The following is a 20,716-nucleotide window of genomic DNA, read 5'->3' on the forward strand; positions in this document are numbered from 1 at the left end:
ACGTAAACTAATTGTCTCTGTTTAACGTGTTCATAGTTGTTTGTTCAACCATATGCAGCGAAAATAATTGTCTTTAACGAAACAGCATGAGCAAGTTGCAATTATTATAGATGGTCGTCTATCGATTATAATTTATCAGAAATTATAATATTTTCATATTTACGTTGCATGTAATAATTTATGATGAACGTTTTGAAGCTAAATTCTTCTTTTTAACAAAATTAGTAAATGAAATAGAGTCTGTGAAAAATTGCTTTATTTTTTATATCAAATTAATTTTCTGGAAAATCGTGTTTGGAAATGAATAAATAATATTTAAAGATGCGTCCCTGTCGGAGAGGAAACATGAAAAGATAGAGTGCATATATTATGTACAATTATTTAATTATAGAACAAGTTTATATCAAAATCTTTTTCGACAATTATGTTTAGAAATAAACGAACAATGTTTCTAAAATAAGATATTCTATAAAATTTGCGTAATTCGACGGCTTTTGTTATAGGATCTTAGTACATTCATATAAAATGAATATAAACGTCTTTGTGAATTATCATGGCTTCTGGTTACCAAAAAGCAACACGTAGTATTTGTTTGTACGAATACAGGAAAACAGTCGTTGAATCGAGGAAATTCAATTAAGAGCCTCCGTGAACTTCTAGTTACCAAGTCTGAGAAGACAAAGGACCGTGAACAATCGTCGATACGAAATGGAATATTAATTGTCGTCGCGAGATGCTTAAGTACGTACGGAGCATCAGAAGCATTGTTTACAATATCTTATTGATATTTTATTCGTAAATATGCGTTAATTAAATTAATTTCACTCGAAACATAACTGTATCTTCATTTTCTAAAGTCGTTCGAAAAAATTAGCACTTAAGTTTACAGTAGTAATACCAAATTACAGCCAAATGTTAGACTGACTGACTAGTGATTAAACAATTCAGAATAGTCAACAATACGAAGTGTCTTAGAGGAAAAGTGATACAAATATCTAAATAAAGACAACATATTTAATTGGAACAAGCTATGGATAAAATAAAACTTTGATAGAAAAATTGATACGCTTGCAAATACGAAAACACACTTCCATGATGTAGCTAACTCAGTAGCTATCTTTCTGCTAAGTTCTTAAAATTAGACGCAATTTCAACGCGTAATAAATTTCTCATTACCCTTATTATTATTAGTCGCATCATAATTCTTACTAAAAATTAAAAAACTTGTATCGTAAGCTTCTAGTTCCTTGCGCGCATTACGATATTAAATAATAATCTAATAAACCTTGGTAATCCCTGGCATAATAAATCCCATGAAACCCATTTCTACGACTAATCCCACTTTCCATTCGTTCTTCAAACGTTATCACATCCGGCAAACAACTTCTACTGCCCGCAGATTACCATGTTAATTTCGACGGTGTCCGAAATCGCGAACGAACGAAATACTAATCCGTGTTTGATTACCTGACAATTAATCATTGAAAACGGATCGAGTCAGCTTTGCCGTACGGTATTAACAGCTCGATCCGACATTCTCGTGGCCACGTAAAGGATCTCGATACCAGAACCCGTTGTGTGCAGCTATTAGCGATTCACAGACGCGTACACACGCATCTAGTAGGCGCGTATCCGCGCGCCTCATGACCAGAGTGTAATTCGAAGCGCGTGTGCGGCCGCGCACATGCAACCCCGGCTAATTAAGGAAATTGTTCGCATTGCGTAACTGCTAGCAGATGTTGCCACTTGACAGGTCAGACTTCGATTCGCGTGGCATGATTCATTGAGTCGGTGAATTTGAAGGGAACCCTATTTGGTCGGTATGACGCTTCGCCTATGGTTTGCATGGATATAGTTGACGTGTTTCAGGCGTTTCGGTAGTCATCGAGCGTATACCGATGATCGGAGAGCGACAGAATGCGGTTCGGAATGCGTCGATCATTTTATAGCGTCCTGGTAATATAGATTGATTCAAAATTATTTGTGTCATGAGTACTATGCCGGGTAATAGGAACGATACTAACCTGATATTATTAGTAGGCAGATTAATATTAGTAATTATATTCATTTCGGTACTGTTATATTGGTGGTAAAGCGGTATATAATCTGGTATCTATTATTAGTAGTATCTGGTATCGACATTCTACGCCAAATCGATCACGTTTTAACGTCGACCTGAGGGATTTTTTGTTCAATGTGAAATGTCACGTGGACTATGTGAAATTAGAGGGAGTTTCAGCCATCATTTTGCCGGTTTCGAATTAGTTTAGAACGAATTTCGAACTTCGATCTAGACGGTAGCGTTACAATTTCATGGAATTCGATAATATGAAAGTTCTGTGAACGTTATTCGTAACTTTGTAACTGCCAAACAATCGGGGATAGAATTTTTGGTAATAACTTAAAAAATGAACTTTGTCACGAATAGTTGCCTGTTTCAAGTATTTGTGCGAATTTCATCGGCGTCTTGCTAACGCGAGGACTTTGCGTAAGTTTATTGAAGTTCGAGGGCTTTATCCGTGTCGCGAGGGCTGAAGCGAATAAACTGAATGTTACCGAACTTCTGCTTGTTTTTACTGAAGTACCTTGGAGAGAAGTTGACTTCTTTGTTCTAGAAGCCTTCTGAAGTTTAATCCCAAATAACAAGGGATAAACAAGATCGTTCGATTAACCGTGTCTATCAGACGAAAGACGTTCTAAATGCTCTACCTATTTCGTGAAAAGAATAGATGATATCATTTTTCTGTATCAATTACATTTATACGTAAATTGATATCATTGCACTTGTGCGTGAGTTTAAGGAAAAAGGTTAAAATGATAGTCAGCGGTCAAGACGCATGTCACGACTGAAACATAAAAAAGAATTATAAAGATGGTAACTTCGAAATTATTAGGGTCATAACGTTGAACAATCGCTTGAACTTTTCCCGTTTTGGCGACTCAGACCGTATCAAACTTTCTTTCGACTAAGATTCTGCAAACTTAAACTACCATCCTTTTTACTTAACTCTCACAAGTATATCAACATAAACCAACAATAATAATCACTTAAACGAAGATTATGCGCATTAAGAAACATTTAAATTTAATCCAACATATTTTGTGCGCAGTTCGAGAGAAAATATTAAAGATATTAAGATAAGGACTATTTATTAAACTCGTTTAATACTTCCAAACATGCACACTTCGTATCGATATATTTGTCAAAAATATTATTCACATTATTATACACGCGTACAATTTCCATAACTTTGGTAATATTAAATGCTTTACATTTTAAACATTGACGATGATAGATAACATGTTTGTAATTTCTCCGGTTTCAATCGTCTTATCTGCAACAAAACGCAGCGTATTGGTCACACGCTTGAAACGCCAAGAATGCGTTTTTATTATATATTTTTATATACATACATTATATTATAATATACAATATTACATATTATTTTACCCCACATGTGGACCACGAAATATCGGAGTTTCGAACGGTTGATTGGCAACACAACTTAGTTGTGCGACTCGACCGCGTTTGATTTCATATCTCGATTTACACGCCTAAACAATTTACATGAAAGCAAACGTCAAACTTTGAAACACCAAATACTTTGGATAATTATGATCGGAACCACCGCAGAGATAATCGACTCTGCTAAGCGACTACATGCAAAGTGGAGGCAAGGATTACTGCGGCAGTCACATCATCAAGTATATATTTAGTGAAGTACTTCCGGCGGTTCTTGACAGAAGTTGGGGCATTTGGCGACGTCCCAATCGTGACGATATCACCCATAATCGTTACGGGAATGGCCAACGAAGTACAGGGCCTCTAATCTGCAAAACTTTCCACGTACATCCTCGAACGAACATCGTCGCGGTGGATCGGGTTTCCAGGCGACATTTTACGACTTTGAATTGACTCCACGTTTCTCGGTGAAACGATCGAGGAATTAGATAAATGTTCTTTGCGTGGAATTTATAGTATACAACTCAAACTTCATTGTAAAATTGCAATGGTCACAGAAAATTGACTCGCTCGTTTTAGGAATATTAATTTCTTTAACTAAGTAAATTACAGTTTTCTTTGACCCAGCTGATCGAAAATGCACGATTTTGTTTTAGAGGAATTGTTTCTTGTTTATATAATAATATATTTTTTGTAATTCCAATGCTATATTTTGCCCTCTTAGTACAGTGAAATTGCAAAACGCAAGGCGGGAAGTGAAAGACGACAAGTGTTCTTATGAATATGTTTATTAGTATACAAAATGGGCTTGAACGCTGAGATTTTAGTACTATTTAATTTTACTTACTTTACTTTAGATAAAATGATGCTTAACACTAGAGCCGTCGGATCTGATCGAAATAACAAAATCATAATTTTTTCCTAGAAATTTCATCCCTTCGCAATGATTTGAACGATCGTGATATTTTATAAAATAATACATGTAATATTTCGTATTTCATTTCTACTTAAACGAAGCAAAATTCGATCTACACGTTGATCGTTTAACCATAATCCACTGTTACTTGTACAAGCGATTTGACCAGATTAGCTTACTTAGTCCATTAACCGGATGTCGCTTCGTTATCGGTCGCATCACGGATAATTGAGCCACTAAACAGCTCGAAATGGCGACAGAGGCGAGAGAAGAACTTTCTTATCGAGCTGATATAGCGCAGCAGATGCTACGGAGTCTGGTAGAGTAATAAACTACCTAACAAGGCATAACATCGCCTCTAATGTATGACTGCTAATAGAATGTGATTAACGGCGGCTTTCTAACGAGATCGCGTACTATATGGAAACTTTCGGGCAAGTTCCACCCACGGTTCCTAGTACCTCAGGCATTTGGTTGTAAGCTGACCACTCTCGAAAGAGTATGTTATCGAAATAACGTCGTTGATAAAATTCCAATTAATCTTTTCACGAATTTGGGGCAGTATTGCTTTTAACACAGTATCATGTATCTCGTAGCAGTATCGATTGAAATTATTAATGTACACGTTCTCGCAGGTAATAGATTATTCATGGTGAAATTATGATCTTAAGATAAGGAAGAGACATTACAGTTTATACCTTGGGAATATATATTTGCGATTCTTCGGATCTATTCTTCAAGATCTTTCAATTTTATTATTTTTTTACGTTTATTACCATGTTTCGTGAACATTTCAGTTCGCTTCTTCAGAGCGGATCTGAAAGAGCAATTCGTCATATAACTGAAGAAAGACATGTCATCTACTCGTGATGAAAATTTAACATCTAACAATCCCACCTCTTTTTTTTTATAAAAGCGGTATCATTGGAACCAAAATCGAAATATTTCAATATCATCCATAAAAATGTGTCTTGCATGCAAATGAAAATTTACATAACACTCGTAGCATTGCTTAAGAACAACCGTCCTACGCTTATCTAATTCTCCTGTCCCACTTATTATCCATGTTTGTATCTCTTCGGATATCTTCCTTTTTTTAATTATTTTATTCTTAAAGAGCGTGGAATGCGCAAAGGGTATAACAATTACATTGAATAATAAAACCGAATATTTGAAACCTGTGTATTTTAATAATATCTATTAAAATGTAATGTCCAGTTCGGATCATATAAACGCGAGAAGGGCAACAGATTCAAAGATATTATTTAAAAGAGCAGGAAAACGTACGGTCCATCATTTTCTTCTCTTAAAAAATTACAAATTCCTGACATCAACAGGAACTTATCTCGGTTCCTGCTACTTCCTCAGCGGAGTAAAAGTTTATGCGTTTTACGATGAGCTAGACAAAAGCTTTGGATCTTTCGTTAAATTCTTCCTTTACCCAAAGCTTATCAGGAAGACGTCGCGTCGGCGAAAAGACGTCCGGTTGCTACACGATCGCCTTCGTCGCCGTTCGTTTCTCTGATATTCACTGTTAATGGAGCCTGAAAATTGATCGAGGCCATTACTCACGCTCTCGCTAGATCTCACGAGTATACGCCACAACTCCTGATAAGCGGAAGGAGCGGCTCGTATTTACATGCAACGCGATTCGTTAACGACATTTCCTTGGTAATGAGGATCGTGATTAAGCGGTCGATCATTAATTCTTCTTTCATTTGATCTCGTTACGTAAGCGGAACTCGCAACCGCGGACAGATAATTGATGTCTCTGGTACAAAAATCTTATAAAAGTATTTTATATACTTCGGTTTTACATTGGTTTTCGTAGCAAGTTAAAAAGAGAAACTTCGTTAAAACGAGAGTTGAGTAACTGTTCGATAAAATATATCATAGTTTGTGTAGCGTGTGTCTAATTTAGAAATATGGAAGACAAAAGAAAAAGTGTTTCGAGCGAATGTTGTAAGTAAGGAATAAAACTGATCTAACTGGAATTATTTTTTCGCCTTTGTCAATCTTCAATTTCCTAATTATAGAAACTTCTGGTTAGAAAATGTCACAATTATATTTTCAAATAAAAATCTACACTTTTTATCGCGTATCATTGTAGCTGGCATTAAAACGTTGTCAGGATACTAACTACTTGCGTCTGTTGCATAAATCATGCCGGAGAAGTGAACTTTTACAACCGACATGTCGCCTGCATTTAAATTTCGTTTTGTTATATTTTAATTCCATTTAAACCGAGCATATTGTACGTACTAATGCAGCATACGACAAAGTCTAGTTATGCACACATGTGCACAGTTAGCTTTGCAGCTCTACTTTGCATCGTCTATTCTCAAATTTCTGACATGTTCCCTTTGGGATAGAATCGTACGATATTCTAAGAATTTGAAAGTCGTATTCGTTCAGAAACGTCTTTCAATATACTCGACGTATTTTTACTTATAGAAACATCATTTTTCCTTGTATCCTGGTGATATTCCGTCTGTCATCTTTTTACTGTCTTTTTGTGTCGCTGACATTTTCTTTTCGATGCCCCTGTCCTGTTTCATTTCATTGTTAAAATTTTTCTTCTCCATTCTACCCACGCTGTCTTTCTTATCGATACAATTCTTCTATTTCTATCTTCGCTCTGTATTCCTTTTCATTTCGTCGTTGCAACTCACTTGCGTCTTCCGGTTCACAATTGCAGGAAAGCTATTCAGTACTATCAGTGGAAATATCAGACAATAGTAATATCTTGAAATATGAGAAATTTGAGTATTTCGAGAACATTGTTTACCGAGTGTCTGTAAGTGACTCAGCCTCTAAAGAGTACAAAAGATTCGTGAATCGACTAAAATGCTCGATATATTCCATCGATTAACAAGTAAATATAAACAACAGCAAAACAATGGTACGAATGATAAACAGTAAAATAATAAATAAGAATGAACACCATTAAAAGTAAGGTGATAGACGAAGATAAAAATAATAAACATTGCTACAGATGTAATACGATAACAACGCCAATCTTTATAATCATACTGTTTATTATTATTATTTATTATTTTGTGACGATCGTTTACAGGATATCTTGGAAAGCGATTAAAGCAGTCAGTCGAACACAAGATCTAGATAGAGATAATACGATTATTCGATCGTGTATTTCGAACTGTGGCGTGCCAATGTGCCAACAAACAAGAGAAACTGGTTGCAGCCTGATGAGAGGGTTGGAATGATACTCGCGAAAGGCAGCACACGGAATTAATCATCGGTCAGCGACGCATAGATATGACTGTGTACTAGCGAACCCTGCTATTTCCTCCCGTCTCAGTAAGCCGGCTTGACAGGGAACATTATTTACATTAATTTCGTTGGCAGCTGGATCTGAGCGTGTCGCCCTGTAAATCTAAAACGGTATACCGTTCGTTCTGTTGGTAATCTGAATTTCAACTGGAACCCTTCGGATGGCAACACTCGTTACAAGCTAACGATTGTATCGAATCATAGAGATTCTGATACGATATCGTATTTTCTTTTTTATATAGTAACGTTGTTGGTATACTTGTTTGAGTAATTAATAGAATTAATGTAATACAATATAATAGGATTATACAGTATAATTAAATAATTACAAACGTGTATCTTGATTAGGAATTGATTGAAATTTAGATTATTATTATGTATATTACGTATACTATGATTATTATAGAAAACTTGTAAACAAACGTTTGACATTCAATTATTATTCACTTATGCGATATTTTAACCTGAAAAATTGTATTTAGGTTTAACTGTTCCTGGCATGTAAATAATCTTTATTCTACGTTGCAACATTCGTTTCAAATGTATCGGAAAACTGACTTCAAATGTATCTGACTTCGATATCCAAATAACTGAACATCCAACCGCTGTGCGTTTACTCGTATAAAAAATTGCCATGAAACAACTCTTTGAAAAATATACCAACAATAGCTTCGTTATATCTCAACTATCGAGAAATATTTTAATCGACCTACGCAAATACGACTGCAAACTCGCCAAGCTTTTCTTAAAAACTCAACGTAAGAAACAAACACGCTGTTTATTTTTTCATATGGCATTCATTTCCTTCTTCTTCCGAGAACTATTCTGAGACAGAGAATTCTGTCCGAGAAGCTGAGAGATCTGAACAGAATCTGACGCGAAAAATTGCTGGTCGATTTATTCCATGGCCGAAAAGAGTGTTAAAAAATTGCCATTTGCCTTGGAATCGATGATGCTGAGTCGGATGAAGAGATGCGGAGGTGGCGCGAATGAATTTTCATCGCGACACGTTCGACCTGTATCTGTATCGGATTCCAATATTCGAATGTCGGCCGATCGCACACAGGAGACGCCCTCTTTCTCCTCCTATTACATATTCGTAACGACGATGAACTTGCAGATGGTCTCTTTCTCACCTCGTTCGCAATTTTCCCTCCACTTCGTCCACAGATTGTGAAGTTTCGTTCGAAAATTCTGCACAACTCTGGCCTCTCTATTGTTCGTCGAAAATATATGACGTTTTCTCGCGGGTTGTTCCCTTTAAAGAGGAATTCCCCGGCCAGAGGGGCAATTTCATTTGACCCGCTGTTAAATAAATTCCACGGAAATTCGGGTCGATGCGATCTGGGCAAAACGATACGGTCGATAGATCGTCTACTTTCAATTCGTATTCGCCAACCTCGTATCCACGATGTTTTCACATGGTCAGAATACAGTTGGTCGAAACAGATCGTATTACGTAGCTGAGAACGTCGTTTCTAATTTGTTATTTATTTGCGTCGATTTCTAATACTAGAAATATCAGAGTTCTCGAATATTTCATTCTTGTTACACTTTTAAAATAATCTCTAAGGAACACAATTATTTATATCATACTAACCATAATATTATAATTCGATTTAAGAGAATGAAAAGAGATACAAGTAAGTAACGGCTTAAAAATCATAGTGTATGTGTATCGAGAATGCGAATTTAGTTACGTATTTCAACTTTTGAAAGTTTCATCCCTCGAGTTCGCTAATTAATTAAGTTGTAACTTCGTTGTTTGCTGCGATGAGTTCTCATGGCTTGAAAAAAATATAATGAATTTATTATAATGATAAACACGGAATGTTATTTTAAGAAAACTAGTAGTGGAGTTACGCCATTATAATCCTTAGTCTTCCAATTATACTCGCCAGTGAAGACGCTTTTGTTGATTCGTCTTCGAGTTCCCTAATTAAGTTAGTTATGAGTTTGATAAGTTCTTTAATTGCGAATGAAAAAGTTAACAACGTTTGAAAATTATTTAACATGCCTTGAACAGGTTTGAAATAAACAAATTATTTTTATTGCAACCGAAATCGTGAGATTCATTTTTCATATAACAAGCTAAAAAGTTTCTTAGTACTTTACTTCAACGCTATTCTACCTTCGGATAGCATGTCCCGTCTCACATTTAAAATATAAATTGCAACGCGAATTGACATTGCATATTACCAAGCTTTTTATTTTGGCCTTTTCTGAAACTTGGCAAGAAAGAATACACAATCGTGCATAAAGTAAATAAAATAGTATCGATTTTCCACCACCGGAACAAATAATGCTGGAAAATATCGAAAACTGACAAATATTTGCATCAGCCTGTTCCAGCGAATTCGATCGAATATACGCACATACGTACGTGTTTCAAACTTTTCGGAGCATACTGACAACGGAGAGTAAATACTTTATAAAAACCACTGCGTGTTAATAAATCGCACGCGAAATGCTATCGCGATAGCTGAAAGTTAAAATTGCACCTTCGCTAAAGCAGCAACGAGGAACTTTTTATTGCACGTTTGCCGCTTCGTGTTTCAAACGGTACGCGACAAATTTCAATTTTTAGAAACATTCACGTTCACGCGAAAGCAACGTAATCAAAGGAATATTTGGATTTTCTTCCGATTCCAAAGCATTTGTTACCAGCAACTAATCGGTATACATCGAACGAGTATTTGTTTTTGTCGTGTTGCTATGTGTTTCTTATTTTTCACATTTGTATCGCTTTGAGCGAAAACAAGTAACAAGTAGCAGATTTTATTACTGACAACAGTAACGCGAAGGAATATGCGCGAACGTTAGACAGCAACGTGTTCAAGAAAAATGAGACACCAATAGAGAATTCCTCGCTGTTTGTTCAATGAGAGTGTGGTATAAGATCCATCCTGCTTCCGAGTCGAAAGGCAGGATATGTCGCGACGAATAGCGGTAATCTAGAGTGAAACTTTGTAATTAAATCGGACGAGCAGCTCGAGCCCTTGTGGATTCCGCTAATTATACATTCCCCTTATTTCCGCACAACAGAAACACGATAATGTTGTATCGTGTCTACGCTATGGATAACATTCTATGACAATGCTGCATCGTTTCTCACAATTAGCTCGAAATCGAGATAGCAACTATTCTCAAGTATGAAGTATCGTTGGCAGAAATTAGAGAGCAGAACGAACAGCTTGAAGAGCATAACTGGACCAGTAACCACGGGTTCTGTAGTAGGATGATTGCAACATTGACAAATTGTTTGGGTTAGTGGTGCTGAAAAATGATTTATACGTAGAGTCTATGGTTACTGGCCCGGTTACGCTGTTCACGGTAACTGAAAAGATACAAAAGAGATTTTATCAATAGAAAATTTTATGGAAGTATAGGAATTTTTTGAATAAATATCGTAACTCCACAGGCACATTTTGCATTGAAAAGGGAAAGAGAAGGAGCAAAATTTACAACGCGTTTGCATAGTACGCGTTGAACTTTTATTTAGTTTGTCGAGTTTGCTGATGCAACGTGGAAGCTAAACTCAGGATCACGATTTTTCGCATGCTGAACAAATTACAAACGATTCGCGAACTGTCGAGTCAGGACAAACGTCGCAGTATTCTTTGACCGCACTTGAAATCCAGCTTCCATAATTCTGGCGATTTTATTTCCTCCGAAAGAAATAACAGTCTGTTGATAAAAAAAAAAAAAATAATTTGTAACGAACGTGTTCTGAACTTCTCCATAATTAACCGTATTACGGTTATAAATAGGTATATTGTTTGTCATATTTATAAGCACGCGATAAATAATCGCCTGACAGAGATAAAAGTGAACTGGTTATAAAACGTCGGAAAATATTTTCATAAATTTAATGTTTGTACTTTTTATACCATTCATATTAAATTAAACTCTCTTATTATACTGGCATTTTGATAGATAGGTTTCGTGTATTAAAATGATATATTTTCACAAACACCAACAATAACGCGAATATCGAGTTAATCAATACTTTCAAGGCTTCTGTTCTCTCTATATTCTCGTATTTTTTCATTCAAAACGTTCGCTAAATATCAAATTCCAGTTGATAGAAGGGAAAAGCTACAGAATTTGTACAAAGTGTTTGACGATAATTTATAAATATGGAATACATCAAATTGTACGATATAAAGACAAAATTTGTACGAAAATTAATTACTGACACATCGTATAGGTAATGGAAATTCTATTATCATTGAACTTGTTAACTATCACGAAATTAACCCTTATCACTCCAATGCTGTCTTGCGTTTGACAGCTTCGTTTCCAATTGGAATGATAAGGGTTAAGTAATCTCTTATCCGAAATTAACGATGCATTGTGTTTGCGTTAAATGAAGCAATTGGTGGCAATTATTGCCGATTAACGTTGAAAGGTCAATCGGGGAATAAGATTCCGCGTAAAAAGTATTTCAGAAAATAATGTGCGAAATTAAAAAATGGCACTGATTGCAAGATAAAAAATATGAATACCGTGCCATCGGAACCCCACCAATACTTGTAAACGTCGGCTCCTGGATATTTTCTCTCAATCATAGACAAGTCTCAAATAGTATAAAACGTTAACGTGTATTTGATACTAAACGGAATAGCAAAACTATCTTCCTGTCGCACAGATTACATACATACAGTGAAATATATGCATAAAAATACATACAGGACAAATGTAAGTGGACAGGCAGTGACAGTAGATATCAATGAAGTTCGATCGAATTATAAATAGCGTTATAAATTCAAGTTTCATTTATTGTACATCCCTATAGTGCATGGGCTATTTGGTAAATAATGAAAATTAATATTTACATCTTTGCGCAAACAAGCAATATTTAACGAAACTTGGTTGATCCCTTTTCCCACTACCAGCCCATTTATTTTTGTCGTCGACTGTAAGTACAAAGAAAAATGGACGTTGTATTAAGAGAAATGCTCAGGAACACGTGTCTCCGCGATAGCCAGTATTACGTATCATCTATCAAGCGAAACAACCTTCTGATTTATCAATCTTTCGTCTCATTTGTGGCAACAGATCGGCGTGTGGAAATCCTGGAAGAAGGAAGGTCTGGACATCAAGGACATCGTCTGGCCAGGAAAAACTCATACACCACCGCAAGGAGTGCCGGAGAAGTTTTATTTGAAAATAACCTTCTTGGAGGAGCCGCCCTACATCAATCTCGCGCCTCCAGATCCTGTGACCGGAAAATGTCTGGTGGATCGTGGTGTTCACTGTCGAGTAGCCAAAGATTCCGACATGGATGAGTAAGTTCGCTTCCTTTTTGTCGTTGAAATCTTCGTCGGTCGATGAAGCCCGGATCTTTGCTCTCATGTACGCTAAACAGTTCGGAAAATACTGACACCCATGCCGGTATTATCAATTTTCTTCCCTTTAAACGCCTCTGCGTGAAACTTAGGTTCGAGAGCTTTTATACACCGGACCTGACCCGTCGGTCAGTTTTTATTTTTGTTCGCTCTTTAGGGAGACAGGATGCAGTAGGGAGATAAGACGAAAAAGAAATATAGGGAGAAGTTTTATTTTCGTGTTATTTATGAGGATAGAGGGAGAGGAACGTTAAGGGTGGACAGCAGGGAAATATTAAGGTGAATATTCGTTGGAAATCTCGGGGAACGGAAATTTAAAAACTTGTTTTTTTGAATCATGAAAAATTAAAATTTAAGGAAGAAACAAGCTTAACGAATTTCAAAGAAGACGTCATCTTACTCGTGACATTCTTTAAATGATATTAATGATATTGTTTAAAAATATCTTTGCCAATCAAATTTTCAATAATTAATCTCTAATTAAATTTTCCTCGGACTCAATTTTAATAGGTCAAACGTAGACTCTAAACAGCGATATCTTGTTCAAATCATTCGAAGACTTTCAAATGTAATTTCATCAAGCATAATTTTCGATATATCCAAGTGTAGTACTATGCAAGGATTGCAGAAATTGTAATCTATAAATATCTCTTCTTCGAGATAATAAACGGCAATTTATCTAGGTTCCCGGAAGGTAAGCCCTTCGTTTAGATAATGCTCCCCGACGGGCTCGTTTGCAACGTGTTAACGTAGTTAGTCGCTACATTTGAACTCGACGCTTTTTCCCTTGCACTCACGCAAGGGACTGCCTTCGCGAAGTCTGGCTTTAATTTTGCAAGGAATCCTGTTGGATCGAAATTATACTTGGGAAGACCTTCGCAACGGGTCTAATATAGTTAAGTTTTCCGTTGAAGCACGAGAAACGTACGTTTGCAGTACTAGTGGATTATTTTTTAATTTTAGACCTGTGAGCTTCATAAAGGAGACAAATATTAGAAAATGTGTAAAAATACAGGGAGATATTATGGAACAGGAAGCTTACAGAAGGCGTATTAAAATTATAAAATGTTGAATCGAAATCGAAAAAGTAAATCAGCTTTGCCGCTTAATCTTCTTTTGGAAAACAATTTTTCATATTTTTGCGAAATATATTTGAACAAAATCCAACGTTTATTTACAGATATATTCGTTTATTAAAATAATTTTGATTATTTAACTAAATCAAGCAAAATTACAGACATCATTTTTTTTTAAATCATAAAACAGGAATTTATTTGAGATTAGAGTACTTAGGTACCTGTTAGAAAAACATCTAATACTAGAACTAATTTAGCTATCTAATAACATAATTCTAGATAAATTAGACATTCGTAAAAACACCTCCATAAATACATACCAATTAGAAACTAAAAAATCAACGATAATTAAAATATCCGATCGTATGTGAATCATGAACTTTGTTATTTTTCATCTGGAAAATAAGAGGCTGTTAACACGACGCAGAGTGCGACGCTTGGAATCCACAGATTTCGTTGCACCTATGTTATACGACAACTTAAATGCATTCAGTAGTTACCACTAATCAGTTTGCTGGAATTGCGACACTGTAACTGAGAGAGGTAAATAGAAATGGGAGACAAAGCGAGCGAGTTCAATTCGCAACTTCGCAGTTCATGTCGCGAAATCCACGAGGAAAATTCAATTTCGGCTGGCAGCTGTCCGGATCTCGCTATTATTCTTTCCATTCCTATCCTTTCGAGGATTTCTTATCGCGAACGTCATTGTTTTTTCGCGTTCCGTTCCTCTGTATTAACGTTCCGCCAGCTTCGCTGAAATTTGTATCGTTTCTTGTTGCTGGAACGTTTATTTAAATGCAACAAATATCTCGATTAACGTGAAACTCGGAAACGAATTAGAGGTTGCTACTTGTCACTCAGGTAGTACGTTTCTTTGTTTCTTCGTGAAAGAATGGGAAGTGAGAATTGTTTGGAAAAAGGCCTGAAGGGCGTGGAAATTTTAAATACTCTTTAGTTATATCACTGATTTGCTGGAACAATGATTCGATTGAGAAAAGTAGATTTCTTTTAAAATTAATGAAATTCGTCGGTAATTTTCAAGAACTCTATAAATTGTTTAGGAGTCTTTAAACATGTTACAAAGAACGCTAAAACTTCCCTCTATATGTGTTCTAAATATTTATATTGTACGAGTCCGTAACTTCACAGAATAAAAAGTAAAGAAAATTAATGAGATTGTATACGATACAGCGTTGATACGATAAGCATCTAAAATTTAGAAAATCTCGGAAAGTGGAACGAGCGCTTTGACCTATTGGCTCACATAGATGTTATTCCTGTGTAATTGGAAACTTACAAATTACTCCATTAAATCGTACCAAACGTTACAACTGGACTATATGAATTCTTATTCACATTCACGTTCATAGAAAATTTGAAAGCGCAAAATTGCATAAAATATACATGATGTGAAAAAATATATAAAATCAAAGTGTAGTGCTTTGTATAGTGCTTGGTGGGTAAAACAATTTTTTATCGAGGTTCTATTTTCTCAAATGTATTGTCGAAAACGTGAATATACATAAAAATCCACAGTCTAATTACGACAGATATTCAAAAAGTTCTTCATGCTTCGGTCCCGAATTTTCCATCCCCATATTCCCTAATTATGTCAATTTGCATAAATTTGTATATGACACATTTTCACAACCAGAGATTTTATAAAACGCGATCAAAATCCACGAAATTACGAAATATGTCGAACGTAACGGAAAATGCGTTTTGCAGGAAAGCTTCGATGCTTCGAGGACAATATAGGCAAAGGCATTAAAAGCAATTCGATTCGTAAGGTCGTGATCGCGAATAATGAATCGATTTCGACGACTACATCGCGTGGAATAACTCGAAAATTGTTGAACCGTAAACACGAACTTCAAGAATGACGCACGACTAACTCGACAGTAACCAGTTGACAACGGAACGATTTCAGAAATTGAAATTCCTCTCGCGGAGGAATGCGATCGACGCGTGCGTGAGACCGAAACGAAATTCATGACATGGATTAAACGCGAATCAATTTTCCACGCCAATTGATCGAACGTGCACGTTAAACTACAACGTGTATCATGTAAGAAGTTTCTTGCGAAAAATAACTTCGATTCGAATATCGCATTACTTGTACTATTTCTCAATTGTGGTTCGTACATTTTTCTCACGGAGCTTTCGATAAGCTTGAGCAACAGAACATCCATTTTACGAATTTCAAGGTTATATTTCATTTTATTCAATATTTTATTCAGGAATTTTATTATCTTTGTCAGTATATTAACAGTTTGATAAATGTTCTCTGTTGCTTGTCGCAACACAAGCTTGTCCTTTCATAGATATTAGAATTTATAACTTATATTGAATTTTTCTTGAGAATCGTCTACATTTAAAAGATGAAAACGACCCTTAAAGTTAGGGTTGGAAACACATCTTCCGGAATATTTTGGAAAGTATAACTGTCTCCATTTGTTTAAACAACATGCTAAAATTAGGAATTTTTATGAATTATTCTGATAAATTTTTCCTGCAAAGTACGCCGCTTTTAATTATAAATACGTTTATGTAGCTTACACAATCACATTCAAAATAACAGAGCGAATGTTTTCAAGTATATCTATTTATTCTTAAGAAACATTCTTCGCATATTAAATTCTTTTCAAAGATTCTTTTCGTCATCTAAGAATGTCACAATAAATAGGTAATAAACAAACAAATAGGTAATAGTAAATAATAGATAAACATAAACCTGATCATGATCGAGAGACTTGTGAGACTTCAGGGTCATGAAAGTTGACTGGCGCCAGCCAAGAGTTATGCGCGTGCCCAACGTCACCCCTGGGGTCGTTGAACATTCAACCACGAGGCGATGCCTAGCCGAGTTCCTCGACCTTCCACTCACGACAGATTCCTTGAATTAAGGATAACGTGAAGGGAATCTCTAGGTTGCAAGGTCGAATTAAACAAGTCCCCAACTTCAAAGTGACGCCAAGAAATTTAACGCGATCGACGTCATCGATTCCAAATTATAATTATAAATATCTTTATGTTTTAGATGAAAATTTTCCTATGGATTTCTTTCTATAAAAACAGGAACGGCATGTGAAAATGAAGGATTATCGTTGGACAAGTAGTTCTTGTTTGTTTCTTTCTGAAATTGTAAACTTGAAACCAAAGGGATTTACTCAGTTACGAATTAACTCTGCAAGTATTCGATGCTCTGAATATAAATATTTTTAATACAAAACAAGTAATTTGCTGTAATAATACCTATGTACTGATATTTACCATAGACAATATTCTATATATATTTTCACTTGTATAAAATCCCACGAAACGGATGAAGAATTTTATTTAGAGAATATTAATAATTCATACTAATGAGATCTAAATGGTGAAATATTTCAAAACCCTGAAGAAAATTAGTTTCTAAGTAGAAACACGCAGGCGTTCGATTGATTAATTTAAGTCAACGGAATACTTAAACCCGGTTCATTCCTTTGAACGAATTCCCTTTGAATTTTTCCCATCGAAAACTTTCCTTTCATAATTGCGAAAGGGAAACTGTCTACAAAGTTTTACTTTCTTTCATCGCCATACAATTTCGTCCTTGTCGACAAGTGTCACCTGGAAGGTTGCGTTATTTCGCGGATAATTAGAAAGCGGAGGTTGAGGAAGTCCGTGGTTTGCTCGAGATTATTTCCCTGCGCGGTGTAATTAAAAATTTCGATTGTCGGATAAAGTACAAGGTCGAAAAGAAAGCGGCCTGGTCGAGAGGAAGAAAAAAGGAATATCGCGAACCCGGTTGAATGCTCGCTCGTGGCCGAGTTAGCGATGGAATCGCTGTAATTGAAAGAGTCACGACAGAAGCGGCACGGGAAGGTTGAAAATTGCCCGAGCTGCGGTTATGATTGGTTCTGTTCGCTTGTATTTACTCGAAGCTCGTGCACTGGTCACAGAACGCTCACAGATATTTAAATGGTTTCCAAATAAAAACATCGACCCACTCTGTCGAGTATCGATTCAAATCTAAATCTGTATCCTTAAATATTTGAATTCATCCGGGCAAATTTGCAATTTTCCTCGATTTCCATTCCACTCGTTTACCGTATAAACGCGTTTTCTTTTCTTTCTATTTCTTTTTTTTGTGGGAGGAGGGAGGGGAGGTATTCAAGGAAACGTTTCGATTCAAAGGATCAAATTTAAATTTCTTCAACTTCATTTTCACTTCTGCTATCACGTTTGTTCGTGTTTGTGGAAGTTTAGAATCACTGCGTGTCATAAAATCTAACGATAACTGACACGTAGAACCTAAGAATTGGGAAATAAATTATGTAACTTAAAATTTAATTACGCTAGAAAGCACGTCAGATCTACAGGAATAAAAGAATATCGAATAAACATATTGACATCTGTAGTAGTAATTTGTAATTAATAACAAAAATTATGAAGAAGCTTTTGATCGATCATACGTATCTTCTGAGTAGGTGTATAATATTTACATTTCTGGAGTTTCCGGAATCCAAAAGCTTTTATAATTCATTAATTAAGAACTCATAAATGAAGCAGTACATAGGTTCATCAATCAACGAAACAAACAAAAGAAATTAAATAATGACACAAACCATAAATTTTGCGCATCTTTCTCAAACTTTGCACCAAGTATTTCATCGTCGCTTAATAAAAGAACAAAATAGGATAAATTTTTCGATATTTTCTGGTATATTCATACAAGAAGGAAATACCCTTACGCTCAATTTCATTCAGAAGAAACTGGTCTTATGTTCTATTCCGAAAATGGATTTCGATATTAGGGGCTTGAGCAGCAAGGAGGAAACATTTTAGGTAACAGGGTCCTTTCCCAGGAGCGAAGCTTTTGGCATATTCGAAGTTCTTTCGGAGTAAACGTAAACTCTCGTCCCTTGTTCGATCATTGGACGGCGTAACCGAGTCTCTAAAGGCAAAACCGATTCTTCTCTCTTTGGATTTCCTTAGAGTGGAACGTTTCCATGTTTGTAGAATCGTGTGCATAGAAAAGGAAAGAATGAAGATACTGCAAAACAAATCTAAGAAAAGAGATAAGGTTAATGGAGATACAGCAAGTACCGGAGTTTCCAACGACGAGAATCAATTTATTTCGATGCCATTCGCCTTGAAAATGGTCTTCCTGCTCGACATCGATAGTTAGTGTCGCTGCGAGAGTACGAACGAGAACAAAACACCATTTTATACGAATCACTTTTATACAGATACAAGGGAATAATTAGACTTCCACGTGTTTCTATAGCAAATAAAATAGATGTAAAATAGAAAATTGTATTAACAAGATTTTAATTTTTGCAAAATATCATATTGTATTTGCTCTCATTTTTCTGACAATGAAATTTGTCTTATTTCAATGATTATAGAAACATAATAACGCGGATCACCGATGTCTACCGTGTCTGCAAACAATGTGTTTGATAGGAGACAATGTTTTAAAATAAATTTCGATTCACAGAAAGGTAATTTAAATTCCTTAGAAAATAGATCTCTATCGTGATGAGAATTTCTTCTAACATCTGAAAGAGATTGTTTTACTCGATCGCAATATTTTTTACCAGTTTATTAGGAAATAATTCGATAGAGGACAATAAGTGTTATGTGTTGGAATACAACGATATTAATCGCATACAGATGAGGTGATTGATCGAACGGATTCTTCCCTTCGTTGCCCAGCGATACCCCACTAGCGTGCGTTCGTGAGATGTATCGCGGCGGCTAGCGCGTGTATGCCCTTTCGAGAATTCGGCGGAAGAAGCGTAAGGATATGGATGGAACATTGGGCACGTCGAGAAGCTACTAGAAGGTTCCGTGGCACATGTGACGCCACACAGACATCTACACAGGTCACACTCTTTATTGCATAGAGAGTGGGGTTCGAAACCTTTTCAAGGGCCATGGGTCACTAAGCCAGCCAGTCTGAGAATAAGTAGCCAACTGTCTACATTCCACAACACACTTATGTTTCCTGTAATAATTGTTTAATAAATTGCACATAATATTATTTCAACATAAACATTGTGTCTTCCACAGATTATTAATCTTAATTCCGAGATTAAATTCTAACATTATGACATAAATATCGAATTAAAATATCGAAAAAATGGCCTCGTTGAATTTATTCATTTTGAAAAAACACCTACCCGCGAACCGATGTATCTCTTTAAAAATATATCAATAGTAAGAATAGGAGGTTCAACTACACGCGAGGGTGGTTTTTAATCTACTCGAACGACACGTTCCGTTTACGTTTGGTTTGCTCTTATATAAAAGAATTCAGCTGCATTGGCAGTCACACTTTTGCCAGATGCATCAGACGTCTCATGTATCATTGCGAACGAGGGATTCTAGAATTAAATCGAGCGGAGAAAGATACACGGGCGGGCTCATCATAGCCTTCGCTAGAGATAGAGGTTGAATTTAGGACACCAGGAGCGGTGAACTTGCGAGCGATGAAACGATATGAGATTTAACGTGGAACGTTACTCGAATTCCTTGTTTTTTCTTTTGCCATTGTCTTTTAATTTCCGGTATAGCAGCTGAAATGTTCGCTCGAAACGCGATTTCAGTGGAAAATTTCAGAGGAGAG

General features: G+C 35.9%; 1 protein-coding gene across 13 annotated transcripts in view; it reads left to right on the plus strand.

Annotated features, from left to right (window-relative positions):
• Positions 1–20,716, plus strand: part of LOC126871575 (glutamate receptor ionotropic, NMDA 2B) — a 320,578-nt gene that overhangs the window by 255,472 nt on the left and 44,390 nt on the right. For all 13 annotated transcript variants that reach the window (XM_050630551.1, XM_050630543.1, XM_050630554.1 and 10 more), the window contains one exon: positions 12,735–12,964. In XM_050630551.1, the coding sequence (XP_050486508.1) occupies positions 12,735–12,964 (230 nt within the window). The remainder of the gene's footprint in view (positions 1–12,734; positions 12,965–20,716) is intronic.

Source organism: Bombus huntii, chromosome 1 (assembly GCF_024542735.1).
Source record: "Bombus huntii isolate Logan2020A chromosome 1, iyBomHunt1.1, whole genome shotgun sequence".
Classification (NCBI taxonomy): Eukaryota; Metazoa; Arthropoda; class Insecta; order Hymenoptera; family Apidae; genus Bombus; species Bombus huntii.